The sequence below is a fragment of the Microcaecilia unicolor genome, chromosome 4 (genome assembly GCF_901765095.1).
Source record: "Microcaecilia unicolor chromosome 4, aMicUni1.1, whole genome shotgun sequence".
Lineage (NCBI taxonomy): Eukaryota > Metazoa > Chordata > Amphibia > Gymnophiona > Siphonopidae > Microcaecilia > Microcaecilia unicolor.
The window spans coordinates 222,903,728-222,921,623 of NC_044034.1; the positions used below are offsets into that span (position 1 = coordinate 222,903,728).

Here is a 17,896-nt window from a genome sequence, read left to right on the forward strand (position 1 = left end):
GGACCTGCTAAGGTCAGTGTATCATTCCAGTGCTTTACAACATCCTCTTTGCCCAAATTCAATATTTCTCCCAAAGACAAATTCCACATTTCCCATAAAGAAGCAGGTTCAATCCATGGTCTAATAGTCTTAACATATGAACAGGCTTTCTGAAACAATTTCCCTAATGACATCCTAAATAGGACTAAAAAGTGGTTAGACCACGGGACTGGAATAACAGAAGACTTAACTGTGGCAGCCCACCGTGCATGCAAAAATAGCAAACCCCATACATGGCCTGACTGATGGGTTGCTTGACTTGAAACTTGCACCAGAAATAGCAGTACAAGGGCATCACTCAATTTGTTGGGTATATCCATCCCTGGAGATACCGGAACATTGAAATCACCCAACACTATCAAACTGGACAACTCCATGGGGAGGGATACCAAAAGAGCTAATAAGAGCAATCCCCACTACAGTATTGTGAGGGGGCCGATACACTAAACAAAAAGAACATTCCTTCTCTTTCATTAATAACACATTGGCACTGCTCAAAACCAGAAAAACTCCACCACCTCTTACCATCTCTACATCCCCATTGTAGGATAGGCACAGATAATAAATCACCTGTGTCCAGGTTCCCCAAGCAGAACTATCTGCAAGCAAATTATCTTGTACTCGGCCTAGGGGTGGGAACCTTGGAACTTAGCCAAATATTTCCGTTAGAAAGAACTGCAACTGAGAACACAGGCTGGAATATATATATTAGATTTATTATAGTATATCAGGTAAGAAAATATAGGTAATGTATACAAAATATAGACACTCTGGCAAAGCTTTGGCTGAATACAAAATTATTGGCTGATAAAAATTACACTCGTATGTCACACTACTAAACACTAATTCTTACTGGTTACCAGATAAAATTACACCACTGATTAGTCACACTATGTTACGAGGTAGTACAGTTATTAGCAGCTCCTCCTGATCACAAGTATGACGTCCCCAGCCTTCTGCTTAGGTAATTACCACTAACTAGCCCCAGACTAATAGGAAGTAAATCACCGTGTTTCTCACCAGGCTGACCTCAGGGTCGTCTTCCGGGAATGCACGGGACACTTCACAGACTCAAGCTGAGATTGCAGCGAGTCTTAGTCAGAGCTAGGACTGGAACTCTGCAGCAGACAGGGAGGGCACAGGTCACTCCTTGCAGGTAGCTGAACCACACGGTACTTTCCTCCAGATACACAGTTCATCAGTTGGTGGACCTTATTAGGTCTCACTGGTCTTCTTTCCACCTCCACCTTCTTCCCAGGCTTCCAACTAACTCCCTTCTCCTTGTTCCCGCTCTGCTGAGTCCCTGATGCACAGGTGATCAGCCGGGACCAATCTGGATCTTCCTCGGCTCACTGCATGGCAAGAACAGTCCGTTGTTCTTGACCTTCAAGTTGTTACATTTTGGTTGGTATGCATTTTCTGTTTCTCACCCGCCTTGCTGGAGCCGTCAGCTTCTCCGGGAGATAAAGGGGGGCTGGGTTGCCCACAGCATGTCCTTGGATGTTACATGACTTGCTAGTGATTTTCCAGAAAGCTGAATTAGCTAAATCACTGCTGTGCAGGCCAGAGTTTACAGCCTTCATTTTGATGTCATAGGATTATACAGGCCAAGACCAGCAAGGTGAGACACACAGGGAAATACTCCTACACCATGCCCAGTTAAAACATGTAGAACAACACAAATTTGCCAGAACTATATTAGAAGAGTACATCCAAGATTCAGTTATCCACAGAACATCTAGATTATGCTGATGGATTAATTCCCTAACCAAATCAATTTTATTTTTCAACGATCTAACAATCATACCCACACCAGTTGACAATATAGCCTGTTCCCCCTGCAATGATATTGATTCTATATGTTCCCATTGTCTCCTCCCTCTAGGATTCAAGGGACCATACTGACCCTGCCCTTGAATCATTGAAATCTTAACACATGGTCAAATAAATTTAAACTCAATCACATATGAAATATACAATTTTCCAACCTAGTTGAAGTATACCCACAGTTCACCCACAGTCTGCTCAAAAGAGCGCCCCGAGGAGCTCCTTTGTCAGCGTGACTGCGTCGGTGCAACCCCTCCGGCACACAGCATCTGGTTCTCGCTCTTCACCCCGCGCTCCTGATAACATCACCAGGAGGCAGAGCTAGCTCTGTTCATCGAGAGTCATCCGGGTGACGTCAGTACAATCCTAGGAAACATTTCCTTGGCTGGAAATGCTGGTAGAGATTGCTGGAGAACCTGAAGACCCCCTCGCCCGATCAATGAGATGTCGTAAAAGACATGCTAAGTTATAGTTCTGTGTATTTGGAACACCCACCTCCAAGCCAATTATCAAACAAATCTAGTTTAATCTTGGGATTTTTTTCCCTTTCTAGCAAAACTTCGTTAATTCTCAATGCAATATCCAAAAATCCAGGTTTTGTCACCCAAATTGGGATATGACTAAGAGCATAGAGCCACCGTGGATCATGCGGACCACACAATGATAAAAGTAGTTTATTCCAAACAGTTAATTGTGTAGTTTGCTGCAAAAGGGCGGAATGTTAGCACGATAGAGAGACCTAGGATTTTCCAGCAGCAAAATGCCCAAATATCTGTGAAAGATCCATCCCTCCTCCCGGGGTCCTCAGGATCTTGCCTCTGCCCTGGCCACTCCGGCTAAGAGTCAGGATACCTGTCTCAGCCTCCTAGCCCACTGCAGTTCACAGGGCAGGGCTTAAAGCAATCCAAACTCCAGAAAGCAAAATCAGTAAGGTATTTTTATTCTCTTGGGATTCACAGTCCAGCAGTTCAGAATTAAAGCAGGCAAAAAAAACCCCACAATCCCACTGTTTCTCCTTTCGGGGTCACAGCACAGCAGGACAGAACACTCCCCTCCCCTGCTTCCAGAACTCAGTTTGTTCCACCTTAAGCAGTCTACAGGCCCGTGCTCTCCTTCTCCCCCTCTCCTTTGAAAAGGGGGAGCGTGTCTGTGAAGGGCAGTCAAAAAAACACACAGAAAAAAGAAAGCCACTGCTCCAGATTTCTTCCCGGTGCTTTGGCAAACAATCCCAATAAACAGTTCCCAATAAACCACTTCTTCAGGCTTGAGCAAACACTTTCCCACAACAGCTTCCTCCCACTGTGAGCAGTTTACACAGGGGGAGTTGTTAACCCCTCTTCAAACAGCACTCTTTAACATACCGTAAAAAACAGCCTGAACTCGCTTTGGGGAGAAAAAAGGTCCCACCCTTTCTTGGGTCATTCTCTCAATACACTGACCCTCCTCCCTCATGACCCTTTCTCTTTCCCCTTGCAGCCCAGCTGCCATACCACGAGTTCACCTGCTGCTTTTTCAGCTTTTTCCCTAAGGAATGAGCCCAGGCTGTGAGGTCCATCGGTTCCTCTGGGCTCTCCCCTCTCTCCCTCTCCTCAGCCTCTTGCCATTCCATGGGTTCCTCGTCCCACCCACTTTTCAGCTGCTCCTCGTTCACTTGATTACCCTCCAGGAGCCCTTCCCTTGCCTTGTCAGAGTTCTCCCCTGTGGCCTGCTGGGGAAGGTAATCTCTGTACCAGGGCTTGCGCCGGGGCTGCTGGGTGATGTAGTCTTTTTCTCTCCTCCATTGAGTCCTGGAGCTAGCCAGGTGGATCAATAGCTCGCCAGTAGTATGTCATAAGCATAAGCACTGCCATACTGGGAAAAGACCAAGGGTCCATCAAGCCCAGCATCCTGTCTCCGACAGCGGCCAATCTAGGCTTCAGGAACCCAGGAACCCTAACCCGCCCCCCCCCCCCCCCCCCACCCCCCAAAAAAAAAAAAAAAAAAAAAAAAAAATATATATATATATATATATATATATATTTAGTAATGTTCAATGCTCTGGCCAAAGCGCAGAGGTAATAATAAAGAATGGGAAAGGTCTTGGAGGGCTATCAGAGCACCAAGCCCTTGGAGACTAGCCTATCAGGGCCGAATTGGATGGATGTGCGGGTGGTGATTTTTACAGGAATATATATGATTGATATGGATGTATTAAAGATATAAGAAGGAGTTTGTTTCAGGTGACCATCATCAATGCACAACGGTTGATCTCTACCGGTACAGCTGTGTTATATTTAATGTTTTGAATCTAGGGAGTCGGGCCTGTGGGAAAGGAGGGTGAAAATGATAAAAATGGTTGTTTATGGCTGTTATTGTTGCAAATACACAGATATGCGGTGTTATTTTCAGTTGTATAATACCAGATCTACCTGTGATGTTTATAAGGTTGAACCATCAATAAAAAATGTTGAAACATAGTAATGTTCAATGGACTTTTCCTTCCGGAATCTGTCCAAACCCCCCCTTAAACTGCGAAAGGCCAACTGCTGTCACTACATTCTCCAGTAACGAGTTCCAGAGTCCAACTACATGCTGAGTAAAAAGAGCCCTAACTGTCTTAGCCTTTCCTCATAGGGAAGTCGTTCTATCGCTTTTATCATTTTTGTCACCCTTCTCTGCACCTTCTCCAATTCTTTTATATCTTTTTTGAGATGCGGCTAGAACCAGTCTAAAGCAAATATTAACAGCATGGTAAGCTTTATGCTTCAGGCCCTGAGAACTACTAACTAGTGACATCATTGTTTAAGTATCCTGTGCAGTCATTCACTAGTCAGAATTTCTCAGTCTCCAGCACATGGTAGGTGAGGCATTCTATGCATTCAGGGACTGGTCCTCTTAGGTGGATTCTGGTTCTGTTTTCCCTCTGATTTACAAAAAAAAAAGATAAAGATGATGAGGGCTATAACAGCAAGACTGGGCTACTGCTGGGGCCTGTCCCTTGCCTAGAGAAACTACATCTGGTTCTGCCAAGTCCCTCCCTACCACCTTAAATTCGGTTTGGGGTTGCTGGTTGTGCCTTGATTCCCCTCCCCAGTCTTTTGGTGGGGGAGGGAGAGGACCTTGAATCGCCGCTTCACAGAACAGGAGTCTGAACCTCAATTTGAAAAAAAGAAATGGGAAGAGGCCATATCTTTGGACAGACTCCAGTTGGGTGTCCAGGCAACATCACGCATGGCTTTGCAGTCTTGAGTGTGCACACAAGGGCGGGAGCTGAGAGAGAGAAGGCTGGCTGAGTGAAGAGCGACGTGCACGCTGAAGCGCTGCTGCTACCGCGAGTCACACCGACGAGGTGAGGAGTTTTAAAATTCCAACGGAGGGAGGGAGGTGCCTGTAATTGAGGGAGGGAGGGAGATGCCTGTAACGGAGGGAGGGAGGCTACATTTGGACTATAAGACGCACCCCCCATTTTCCTCCCAAATTTGGGAGGAAAAAAGTGCGTCTTATAGTCCGAAAAATAAGGTACTTCACAGAGAGGGTGGTAGATTCCTGGAATGCCCTCCTGCAGGAGGTGGTGGAAATAAAAACAGTAACAGAATTCAAAAATGCATGGGATAAACACAAAAAGGAATTCTGTCTAGAAGTCATGGAACCAATCAATCTTAGCGGTCAAGCCAATGCTGGGCAGACTTCTACAGTCTTTGCCCTGATCAAGGCTGGACAGATTTGGATGGGCTGGAGTGGGGCTTCGATGACAACTTCAGTGGCTGGAGAACAAGGCCAGTGCCAGGCAGACTTCTACAGTCTGTTCCCTGAAAATGGTAAGGACAAATCGAGATCAAGTATACATATGTAGTATCACATTATACCTTATACTATGAGTTTATCTTGCTGGGCAGACTGGATGGACAATACAGGTCTTTATCTGCCGTCATCTACCATGTTACTGCGTAACAGAACTCTAGGGCTCTTTCTTTGAGCAGCACAACCAGTGGTGGGCAACCGCAGATGTTAGAATAGAGAAGCCTACAATCCTGGAACTCCCAGTTTTGGCCAGGAATTCTGCCATTACTGAGCTGAGGGAAGAGGTTGCAGGCCTGCCGGTGTTAATCCAAGTGGTGGAGCAAGAGTCTATGCTGGGTTCTAGGAAGGCCCCAAAAACACAGGATTCAGCCCAGTAGTGCAATTTGACATACTACCTTTCTGTGGTACAACCAAAAGCAATTTGCTTCCCTCTGTCCTTAGTGGGCTCACTCCCTCCGATATTCAAAGCCATTTAACTGGACAGGATCAGCATATAGCCAGCTTTCTGCCGATATTCGGCAGGACATGGCCGGTTAACGGCTAGCTGATTATATCGCGCGATATAAACTGGCTATCCGCTGATTTTTGGCACACCACCGCTTAACTTTAGCAGCCATATTTGACTGTGTGCAAGGCAGCCCTATCTTTGCCCATTTTGACTTTGACAGGCTAGCGCTGAACGTTGGTCAAACCAGCCAAAAGTAAATCAGATATTCAATGCCAGTCACTGGAGATGGCCCAACATTGAATATCATGTTTTAACGCTGACCGCAGGAGTTAGCCTGGCTAACTCCCATTGTCTGAATATCGGCCTCACAGTCCACCTCCCTCCTGGCTGTTCTTTAAAAAAAGAAAAAAGAGAAGTCTATATTTCTCTCTAAGAGGACTTCTCGCCATGTGGATGTGGACCAAGAGATTGGGTTGGCATAACAGTGAAGCTCACATGTTTTGAGGTAATTGATGGATCATTTCTCCAGTGATACCCCAGTGGTGCATACCATTAAAGGACTGTAAGCGCAATCTGTGAAATTTTACAGACAGGAGACTTAGGTGGTGCCATTCTCCCGCAGTCCTGGAAGCATAGTCCACTTTTATTAAATTAACCTAATTATTGTAATTTGGTCATTTTCACAGCAGTGGTGCAGTTCCACAGCTTGAGTAGTTTGTACGGGAACAGTGTCTCACTTCTTAAGTTTACTAGACTAGTGCCATTTTCAGTCTTGTCACCAGTACCATGTAGTTTTTGAGGTAAATTGTCCTGGGGGAGCTCTGCATGCAATTCTCCCACCCCCACCTTCCAGTCAGTAGGTGGTTCATGGGGTGGGGATGCTCATATGCTACATTATGGGTACCAGCACTCTTCTAAGTTGTGTTTCTCCAGTCAGCTCTGCTTTCTTATCTTCATATTGGGAGGGGATTAATATTTAAAAGAGGGGAGACGTCCTGATAAAATAAATTTCTATTTTATATATATTATATGGAATTCCCCTTTCCCTTTCCCACACCTTTCTATGTTGTTGGTTACCACATGTACCAAGACAGCCGGTCTTCCCCAGCACCATCTAAAATCCTATCTAGGTGATGTGTGAGGTGTGCCAGCTTCACACCAAGCAGGCAAGTTACCAAGCAATTCTCATGCCTAACTAGCAACTCTGCTATCTACATTTGGTTCCTGCCTTTAATAATATAATACTTATTAGTTGTTGCCTCATTTTGTTGCCTCATTTCTCTGTCTTTTTCGGTCATAGGCCAGAGCCTGGAACGCTCCCGGCTGCATCTCCTTCATGGGGACCCACTTGCTGAGACCTGGAGTGACATCACAGATCAAGTTTTGCTGGAGGTCAGCCACATCTATGCCTGCTTTGAGGTCCAGCACTTCTCCTGGTGAGCATCTGGTTCTACTGTTTGTATTGAGAAGTTGCCACAGAAGTATAACACTTGGAAATAGCCATTTGGAAAAGACAGTTCCTACAGGTGGCCAAACATTTATCGGTTCTGAAAGGAATGTGTACTAATGAGGAAAATTGCAATAAGAGTGCTTGTGGTAATGCTAGCAGAAAAGAGGGAAGCATAGTAAGAACTCGTACATTTGTAAGTGTTTCAGCTTTGTCAAAACCCTCCCTGGAGTATGCAGCAAACGAGAAAAATTCCTTTTCTAATAGAATGTGCTAAACCTGGAGGCGTATTTTCAAAGCACTTTGACTTACACAGTTCCATAGGAACCCGTGGAACTTTGTAAGTCTGAGTGCTTTGAAAACAAGCCCCCCTGGTATGTTTGGAACCCAAAGAAAACTCGTTCTTAATTGTCCCCTGTACCTCTGAAGATAAGCTCTTCTAGACCTTATAAAGCTGAGAAAAAGTTTGAAATGCAAATATCATAATAAGAATTACAAGTTCTTACTGTAATACCCTTGTCTTCTAATGCACAAAAAAGATCAGAGATGAAATAATTCTGTGTTTTTTGAGAGACAGTAGTTTATAGTGTACAAGGCAGAAACAATAGGACTAATTCAGAATCAGTGTGTAGAATATTACGTGAACCTCTAGTTTCCTTATCGCAATGAATTGGCTAATTAGCATCAGATACTTCCAGATTTGGGCTTGGTCTTTACTATAAAAGTTAGTGGGAATTCATCATTCCAAGATCAGATTCTTATCTGTCTGGACAGGATTAAATGACTGTTTCTAAACATTTGGAGCTCCATTCATCCACATGGAAAAAGATGAAGAGTACAGTGACTTTACACAGAAGCAGTTATTCTGCCAAGAATGTGGCAGACAAGAGGAGCAGGTGAGAGGATTGGGCGTGGAAGACAGTCTGGAAACGCGACGTGTACGGCACGCAAGAGATGCTGGGAGTGGCTCCCGATCGGGCAGCATTGCCTCATGCCGCACGCGGGAACGGCGGGAGTAGTTTATTGCACATCAGAGAGAACGCCAGCCCCAGGGTCTCGAGCTGTTTTCTAAAATTAAGATAAGACTCCAATTTACTCAAATCAGCAGACAAAGCATTCCATAGAGTAGGTCCCATCACTTGAAAAATAGATGAATGTATGAAGTTCACGGAATGCGCATCAGAGAGAGCGCCTGCGGCTGACCATCTGCCGCAACTGGGGTGACCTGGGTTTGTGTCCCACTGCAGTTCCTTGTGACTCTGAGCAAGTCACTGAACCCTCTATTGCCCTAGATACAAAATAAGTACCTGTATATAATATGTGAACCGCTTTGATTGTAAGCACAGAAAGGTGGTATATCAAGTCCCATTCCCTTTTCCTATGCATCATGGAGTGTGACTGCATAACCCTACTGTCTATGGAGAAACCCCATTAATTGCACTTTGTGATTTGTTTCATAAAATTTTAGAACAAAATGTCAGACCATCCGTCCGTGAGTTGAAAATGGGTCATGAAACAAGTCAACAATCCGAAACATTCTAAATCTACCACAGAATGGCTAAAGAAGAATATATTTTCTATTTTGGATTGGCCTAGTCAAAGGTCCTGGCCTAAACCCTATTGAATATTATGGCAAGACCTGAAGTGAGTTGTTCATGCAAGGAAGCTCTCAAATGTCTCAGAACTGAAATGGTTCTGTATGGAAAAATGGGCCAAAAGTCCTTAAGGGCAATGCTAGAAATGGACTAACAGTTACAGGAAACATTATGTGAAGTTATTGCTGCTCAAGGAGGTGCCACCATTTAGTGAATGAAAGGCACACACACATGGATACTTATTGTTGAATCCTTTTGTTGAATGATCAAAATATATAATTTTTTCAGAGTTATTTATATAGTAGGGTTATCTTTCACTTTTGTCAGGATTTAGATTAGGATATAGTCATGCTTTGAGTATAAATTATGCTAAAATATAGTTCATCTTAGGGGTTCACACACATTTTCTCAGCATCGTATTCAGAAATTGCTAAAAGAGGAAGTGTATGCTTTACAGGACATAAATGTGCAGTGTATACGTGTAAACCCGCAACCCCATAGTTTTGGATCTTTGACCTATGTATATGTTTTTATTTTACCGTTGTACATTGCCTTTGGTTAAAAAGGTGACTGATAAATTTATATTAAAGTACTGACCTCAAAGATATGATAGTATCAGCTGTCTCATCCTGCAGCTGCTAGTATTCTTTAAAATTTGTGTCCTGTATCTCCTGCCTTTCAGTCTTGGAGACAGATGAGGCACATCCCTTTTTGGGTTTATAAGCTGAGAGGACCTCCTTTTCTCAACCCTCTCATGTACATTGTGGGGAAATAACTTCTCATCTATCCCAAGAGTCATCTCATGGTACATTATATGGGTCGTGTTTGCATTGTTTACATCAATCTGTTCCCTTTTCTCTCATAGGTACTGGCTCTGGTACACTACCAAAAAATATGTAGGTGGCATTGCTAAAAAGGTCTATGAACGACTGCGCATGTATCATGTCAATTTTTTGGCTCTCCAGAGAAAGAGAGATCCTGAGCAAGTCCTGCTGCAATGTGTCCCCAAACACAAGGTGTGTTACAAGCTGGGGGATGGGGTGTCATATAAAGCAGGGGAAAGGAAGAGTGGTTACATCATAACTAAGAGTGACCACTTCTGGAGGGTCCCTATGGGACCTGAAGTCAATACTTCTGGAAAACAGGGATGGGGAACTGAGGGTGCAGTCTATGGAGAGGGGTCAAGTAGGAAGCCGAGGCATTGCCTTTAAGGGATGACTGTGCTTATTATGGTCTGCAGGTAGACTCTGTTCTGAAGAGGCTTCTGGACCGGTACCAAGGCCCTGAACCCTCAGACCTTGTGGAAATGTTGGAAGGAGAACAATTTTTTGCAGCCTTTGAGCAAGGACTAGACATTGATACAGGTAATATGTACGAGTTGGTTTTATTAGTTACATTCCGGGACACATGAATATTTGTGTTGGACTTGGGATAGTGTGTTGGGTATGTATGTATATGGGGGAATACATAAGGGCTGCTCCTAATGCTTTAACTCACCTGATACACCTCAGATCGGCCTGATTGTGTAGATGGCAGAATCTCATTCATCTTCTACTCTCATATGAAGAACCAAAAAGAAATTTATGTGACAACTGATGTGAATAGGAAAGAACAGGCTGTGAAGGGACAGGTAAGTTATATATCCCTTCACTTGGCTTTCTGTTTTTTCTTCCCATTCATCACCCTACTGATTACTCCATTTTATTCCCAAGCATGATGTAGGCTTCACTGTGCACTGGGTGATCCAGGCAAACAGTGGCAAAGGAAAAAATACAATTGCGTTCTAAATTTGTGTATCATTTTATTTAATTTTTTAAGGTCTCTTTTTATCGGGGAGCCATGCCAGAATCCATACCTGAAGATGTCACAAGGAAGAGAAAAGGGCCTGATTCCCATTGGCTAGCAACCTTGCCAATCAAACTTCCTGTATGTTTATTTTCATCCCCAGGTATCCTAGTTACACCTTTGACATTGGTACTTAGTGGATGCCTGCTCTTTGCAAATGTCTGCATGTAGCTATGCACATGTATCTGAAGGAACTTTCTATCTATATGTAACTGCTATGTTTGAGCTTAACATACCCTCTTGCCCTCCATATTCTTTCTGCTTGTGTGACTGTGTATCTGGGTATGTGCCTACTTGTCTGCATGTGTAGGTGCATATCAGTATGTGTAGATTTTGAATGCTATATTCACTTATATGATTTTGTGGACATTTCTGTAATCATGTCAACAAATTTTCAAAAGTATTCATGTAGTGGTACTTTGCCTCCTAGTGATTCAGCCATCACTTCAGCAGGAGGTGGTCTGGTTTCTGCGTATTGATACACAGTCTGCTTGCAACATTCCCATCCATGTGCTGTCCTTCAAGGACATGAACCACAGCCACAAGACTGCTACGTCCTTTCTGGTTTTTATTCTTAATATCTCAATTGTCTGGCTACCTAATATTTGTTCTCCAGACTTTATTTACATAGTTAAATTATGCTGTGTATCTACATTGTGGTGTAGTGCACTGTCTTCTAACCAAGACCAAAAAAACAACCCCCCCCCCCCCCCAAAAAAAAAAAACCTTTCTCTCCCCCTCTGCCTAGCTTTGAAAGAATAGACATTTCAAACTGTCTCTTGCCTTTTACACTGAGAAGGTGGTAGATGCCTGAAATGTGCGCATTGAAAATGATGATGAAATTCAAAAAAGCATGGGTAAACACAGGTTTCCTATATGGCATGAAAATGAAATAAAAGTACAGAGCATTTCCACTCACAGCAAAACATAATGTTCACACTTAATGCCATCTTTTTGTAAATTCTTTGTATTCCTTAAAGGAGAGTAGGATGTATCGGGCATCAGTTACCACCCTGAAGACAAAGGGGGAGTAGCCTGCATAGTACAACCCTGGCCACCTTTCTGAGCAGACTTGATGGGCCATGCTGGTCTTTATATGCTTATCAAATGGCCAATTCAATAAGTATGTAATTCCAGGACCACAGTTATAACAGCACTACCAGTATCATATAGGTCTTTATATGCTGTCGTATTATCTTGAGGGAAGGCAGTTTTCAGATAGATAATTTCCCGTGGATTCTGTAAAGGGCGCTTAAATTTGTGCACCCAAATTTGGGATTCCGAGATGCACGTACAGCTAAATTGGGTAGAGCCAATTAATATCAATTTGGCGCTAACGATCAGTTATTGAAGTTAATTGGCATCAATTTGGATTTGTGTGCGCATCTTGCTACATGCTGTTCTATAAAACTGTGCATCCAAATCCCATAGCGTGTAATCCAAAAGGGGGTGTGGCCATGGTCTGGTCAGGGATGTTCCAGAAATTTGCACTTGTGTTATAGAATACCATGGATGCAAGTTCAAATTGGGCACAGGAATTGGCGGTACACACTATTCTATAAAGGATGCTCAACTCGGAATGCCCTATGTAGAATAGTGCTGGGTGCCGATTTCTTTCTAGCACCCAAATTTGAGCACCATTTACTAAATCTGGTCCACTTTTATGTATGCAAATTTTGCTAAAAGTATCCTGCACAGATATTGCATCACAAGAAGGACATCTCATCACACACAGAGGATAATTTTGTAAATCATTTTTGCACTTAAAACACTGTTAAGTGCTCAGATGTGATAGTATAAGATTGTCATGTCTAAATGTACAAGCTGGTGTGTACTTTTGCAATAGATGTGCATTGGAGCAGCAGAGCATGGGCACATGTGTATTTTATAAAGTACTAGTAAAAAAGCCCCGTTTCTGATGCAAATGAAACGGGGGCTAGCAATGTTTTCTTCTGTGTGCATGTGGGAGTGTGTGTGTCCCTGCCCTCTGGCCTCTCTCCCCTCCCCCCTCTGAGTCCTTCACTGTTACAGAGCCAGCGATTTGATTTCGTGCTCTGCTGTTTTCCTTCACTGACTGTGTTACAGAGAGGGCGGGGCAGACACTCATAGGGAAACCGGATATCTCGCCCCCTTCACACTTCCGGCTGCAGGCTTCATAGAACGTTGGTGTTGCCTTTTATATAGAGAGATGTGATAACATCTACACACTTGAACAAGCATAATGTTCATGTCTTGAATGTATACACTGTTTTATAAAGTCATTTATTCACCTGTGTGTCTTGATAAGAAAATTGCAAAATATGTGTCGTCCTTCTCACTTTAGATGCCTTTTATAAGATTAGTCCATACTGTAATTTTAACAAAACATAATTTTTGTATTTATCTCTGCCAGAAAGTGCTGCTTGTTGCCTCACTTCAAACACTTTCACCAGTTCCTGTAAGAGCTTAAATTGAACAAAGATTAGCTTAAATCTTTGTAGTGCTTAGATATGGTCCTAGATTTTTGTAGTGCGCCTTGTTCTTCAACAAAAGTTACACACAAATTCTCTCCCTCACAGGATTCTTTTGTTGGGCAGCTGTGAAGGCACATAGTTTGATATAGCTGAGACCTGAAGCCCACACTGGGTCCTGCCAGGATGTTCAAAGATGTTTTCTTTTCTTGTTACCAGAAACTGAAATCTGCTGTGAGTGAGCATCAGAACAGGAAATGTCACTCCTTCCCCCCACTGAATCTAGGTAATGCTGAGACTGGCTATTTGACAGAGGCCAACCTGCTGTCTATTGCCCGGCGTATTGGTGTAGACTGGCGGAGCATTGGGCTGAACCTAGGGCTGACCTTCCAGCACATAGAGAAAATTAGCTACAACAACAAGTAAGTGAAGAGGGTCTCTGTGCCATGATGCTAAGAAGACTAGGGCAGGCATGAAAACTGCTGAGGAGAGGCTCAGGCAGGGTTTAGCAGGATTATGGGAATATGTTGTATGCGGGGGGTGAATCGATATCTGATACATCACCTAAAGGCATTACAGAATGCAGGATTAGACTATTGGCAGAGATCCAAAAAGGGGATTATATTACACCCTTTTCTTGTGTATTATTGACTTCCTATTGAGTAGAGGGTGATATTTAAACTTAACACTGACTCATAAAGCATTTTATGCTAAGACTCCTCCCTTACTTGCAGTTAAGACACAGCCCTATATTCTGGGGAAAGCCATGCACTCCTCTAATGCTCATAATTTATCTATACCTGCCTCTTCCTTAGCTCGACTGGTGATGACACGAGAGAGCGCCTATATTTTGTATGTCCCTACACTGTGGGATCTACTGCCCATAGATATCTGAGCAGAGGCATCTTTTAAGAATTTTAAGATTAAGTTGAAAACTCATTTTTTTTCCTACAAGCTTTTGGGGCTACAGCCCTGGATTCTGGTTTTGAATGAATGGACTTTTGAATGTGGTTGTATGCTGTCCTATAAATTATGCTATTTAAATTGTATTGTAAACCACTTAGATACCTCAGATGGGGCGGTATTTCAAGTATTAATAAACTATAAATTGCGGAGTAATTGCTGGGGGGGGGGGGGGGTGAGGGTAAAGAAAAGGAAAGCAATATTTTTTCTTTCATGTAATGAAAGACCCTGACTTCTTGGTGTATTTTGTTGTGCAGTAAAGAAGTATGTAAAATCAGTGAGACTTTCTTACTAACCCTGTTAATGTAGAGTAGGGGTGGGCAAACTCGGTCCTCGATCCTTTTTCATGTTTTCCACTCCCTCCAGGGTGTCCACTCCATTACAAATCTTGAATCATCCGCAAAAAGGCAAACCTTACCTTCTAACCCTTTGGCAATGTTGCTCGCAAATATATTGAACAAAATAGGCCCCAGCACAGATCCTTGAGGCACTCCACTACTCACCTTTCATTCCTTCTATTGAATTCCATTAACCACCACTCTATGGTGTCTTGTCAACCAGTTCCTAATCCAGTTCACCACTTTGGGTCCTAATTTCAGCCTGTTAAGTTTATTCAAGAGCCTCCTATGAGGAACCTTGTCAAAGGGTTTTCTAAGTAGATACACCTAGCGCACATCCTCGAGCCAATTCTCTGGTCACTCAGTCAAACAATTCAATCAAATTTGTTTGGCACGATTTACTTTTGGTAAAACCATGTTGTGTTGGATCTTATTGGATTCCAGGAAATTCACTGTCTTTTCCTTTGGCATCGCTTCCATTACTTTTCCAATGACCGAAGTGAGGCTTACCGGCTTGTAGTTTCCAGCTTCTTCTCTGCCACCACTTTTGTGAAGAAGAACCACATCTGCTGTAATCCAGTCCCACGGAACCTCCCCCATCTCCAATCCAGTTCACCAGTTTGGATCCCAAGTTCAGTCCTCTCAGCTTATTCACGCATCTTCTGAGAGGGACCGTATCAAAGACTTTGCTGAAACCGAAGTAGATTACATCTAGCGCCTGTCTTTCATTCAGTTCTTTGGTCACCCAGTCGAAGAAGTCAGTAAGATTCATTGGCAGGATTTTCCTTTGGTAAAGCCATGTTTTCTCAGATTCTGTAATCCGTTGGCATCTAGAAAGTTAACTATCCTTTCCTACCACCGACGTGATGCTTACCGGGCTGTAGTTTCTCACTTCTTCCATGTCTCTGCTTTAGTGAAGAGGGACCACATCACATCTTCAGTCCTGAGGAACTTCTCCCGGTTCTAAAGATCTATTAAATAAATCCTTAAGAGGACCCCCACCAGGATTCTCCCTCACTATTCTAGGATGTATCCCATCCGGCCCCATAGCTTTGTCCAGTTTCAGATTTTCAAACTGTTTATAAACACTTTATTCTGTGAACGACACAATATCCACTCCATTCCTACATACTCCCTCAGCAGCCAACCATGGTGCTTCTCCAGGAAGAGAAGCCTGTCCAGCTTGAGCAGTTTGTCAAATACATTTTTTGTATGAGGGGGTGGTACATTGTCAGGATGTCCCAACACCAGAAACTCCAGTGGTTTGGAATGTGAGGACAATGCCAAGCAGACTTTTATGGTCTTTGTCCTGCAAATGACAAGACTGATTCGATTAGGCTGGAGTGGGCCGTGACGGCAACTCCAGTATTTGGAACATAAGGACAGAGCTGGGCGTACTTCTATGTCTATGTTTCAGAAACACCAAAGAAAGACCATGATCAAGTAACATAGTAGATGACAGCAGATAAAGACCTGTACAGTCCATCCAGTCTGCCCAACAAGAAACTCATAACATAAAGGTATGATGTGATACTTTATTTGTATACCTGATCTTGATTTGTTCTTGCCATTTTCAGGGCATAGACCATAGTAGTCTGCCCAGCACTGTCCTTGTTCTAAAACTTCTGAAGTTGTTATTGAAGTCCCACTCCAGCCCATCCAAATCTGTCCAGCCACGAACGGAGCACAGACTATAGAAGTCTGCCCAGCACTCGCTTTGCTAAGTAAATAATATCACATTCATTGTTGATTTAAATCTTGAATTGATAATGAATGTGACTGTTGGGCAGACTGGATGGACCATTCAGGTCTTTATCTGCCGTTACTTACTATGTATGTTACTATGTTTATTTTAATTATTCCAGTTTTTGCTCTTCCTTAATAATCAAACAGTTTTTAGCAAAATCTTCTTTTGTATTTTTGAATTATAAAAGTATTTGATAAAACTATTAATCATCAAAAAAAACACAGAATACTTTCAAGATGCTTTCAGTGGTTGCTTTTTCAAATTGTTGCCTGTATCTATTGTATTCATTTTTTTCATTAGTAATATAAATCTTTCATGCTTTTCCCCCATAACTACCAGATTCTCTTTCCTGTTTCACTAATGATGACCTTGGAATCAATTTCAGATGGGTCAGCTAAATGTCAGTTGATGGTGCCATGTGCATACTGCAGCTAAGTGCAGGCTGACAGTGCTGTGCAGTGTGTCACACATCTTGGTGCAGGCTGACAGTGTTGTGTCTTTTGTGTTATGCAGCTCAGTGCTCTTACAGCTCAGAGCTGACTATTACCAGGTGCTTAACTGCTTGACATTCACTCATGCTACAATGGTATGTGTCTCACAGGGAGGACTTGGACAGACAGATCCAGGAGATGCTTTTCTCTTGGGCCACGCAGAATGCAGATAACCAAGACTGTGTGCAGAAGCTTATCACAGCCATGGAGGAGAGTGGTCGGCAGGACATTGCTGATGAGATTCAAACTATTATCCAGCTGGGGAAGCAGAAGTACAACGCGTCCATTCGCAGGCTAGGATTGGACCGGGAAAGCAGCAACGAGGACTCAGCAATAGCCATAGAGTAATAAAACAACCTGCTGGCAGGGAGCTCTTGCTGAGCCATGAACTAATAAAACAGCTAGCTCAGAAGAGGCTATTCCAAATCATAGGATAGTAATGCATCCTTCTGGAGAGGTTTAATACGTAATCAGGTATAATGGGACCCGCTGACAGGGTCTCATACTTAACTGGAGATAATAATAGGACCCGCTGGATGGGTGTTATTGTATATACAGTCGGGTGGTAATGAGGCCTGCTGGAAGAGGTCTCATACATACTTAGTTGGTAATACTGTGACCTTTTGAAAGGGGTCTTATCCATAGCCAGGGGGAGACAAGGTCACTTGGAGAGGTTCTCAGACAGGTATGGTAATGTTCTGTTCTGGAGTGAGCTCATACATAGCAGGGGGTAATAAATCTGCCAGTTGGAAATGGTTCAGCTATAACCCAGGTATAATGATGAGATATAGATATGCATAAGAAGAGCCCTGCTGGTCAATGGTCCAGCAATTGACATCTAAAAGTGGCCAGTGCAGATCACAAGTACCTTGAAGATCCCAAAAAGTAAATACAGTTTCTCATAGCTTTTTTTTTAAAGGATAAGT

The 17,896-nt window shown here is 43.2% G+C and overlaps 1 protein-coding gene across 5 annotated transcripts in view; it reads left to right on the forward strand.

Moving 5' to 3' along the window:
* Positions 1-17,896, forward strand: part of PIDD1 (p53-induced death domain protein 1) — a 51,106-nt gene extending 33,210 nt beyond the window's left edge. For 3 of the 5 annotated variants that reach the window (XM_030201264.1, XM_030201266.1, XM_030201265.1), the window contains exons 10-16: positions 7,395-7,530; positions 10,002-10,152; positions 10,377-10,500; positions 10,648-10,766; positions 10,955-11,062; positions 13,651-13,853; positions 17,081-17,896. In XM_030201264.1, the coding sequence (XP_030057124.1) occupies positions 7,395-7,530; positions 10,002-10,152; positions 10,377-10,500; positions 10,648-10,766; positions 10,955-11,062; positions 13,651-13,853; positions 17,081-17,318 (1,079 nt within the window). In that variant the 3' untranslated portion in view covers positions 17,319-17,896. Of the gene's footprint in view, positions 1-7,394; positions 7,531-10,001; positions 10,153-10,376; positions 10,501-10,647; positions 10,767-10,954; positions 11,085-13,650; positions 13,854-17,080 lie in introns of those variants that run through there. The other 2 variants (XM_030201267.1, XM_030201268.1) reach the window with 2 other exon arrangements.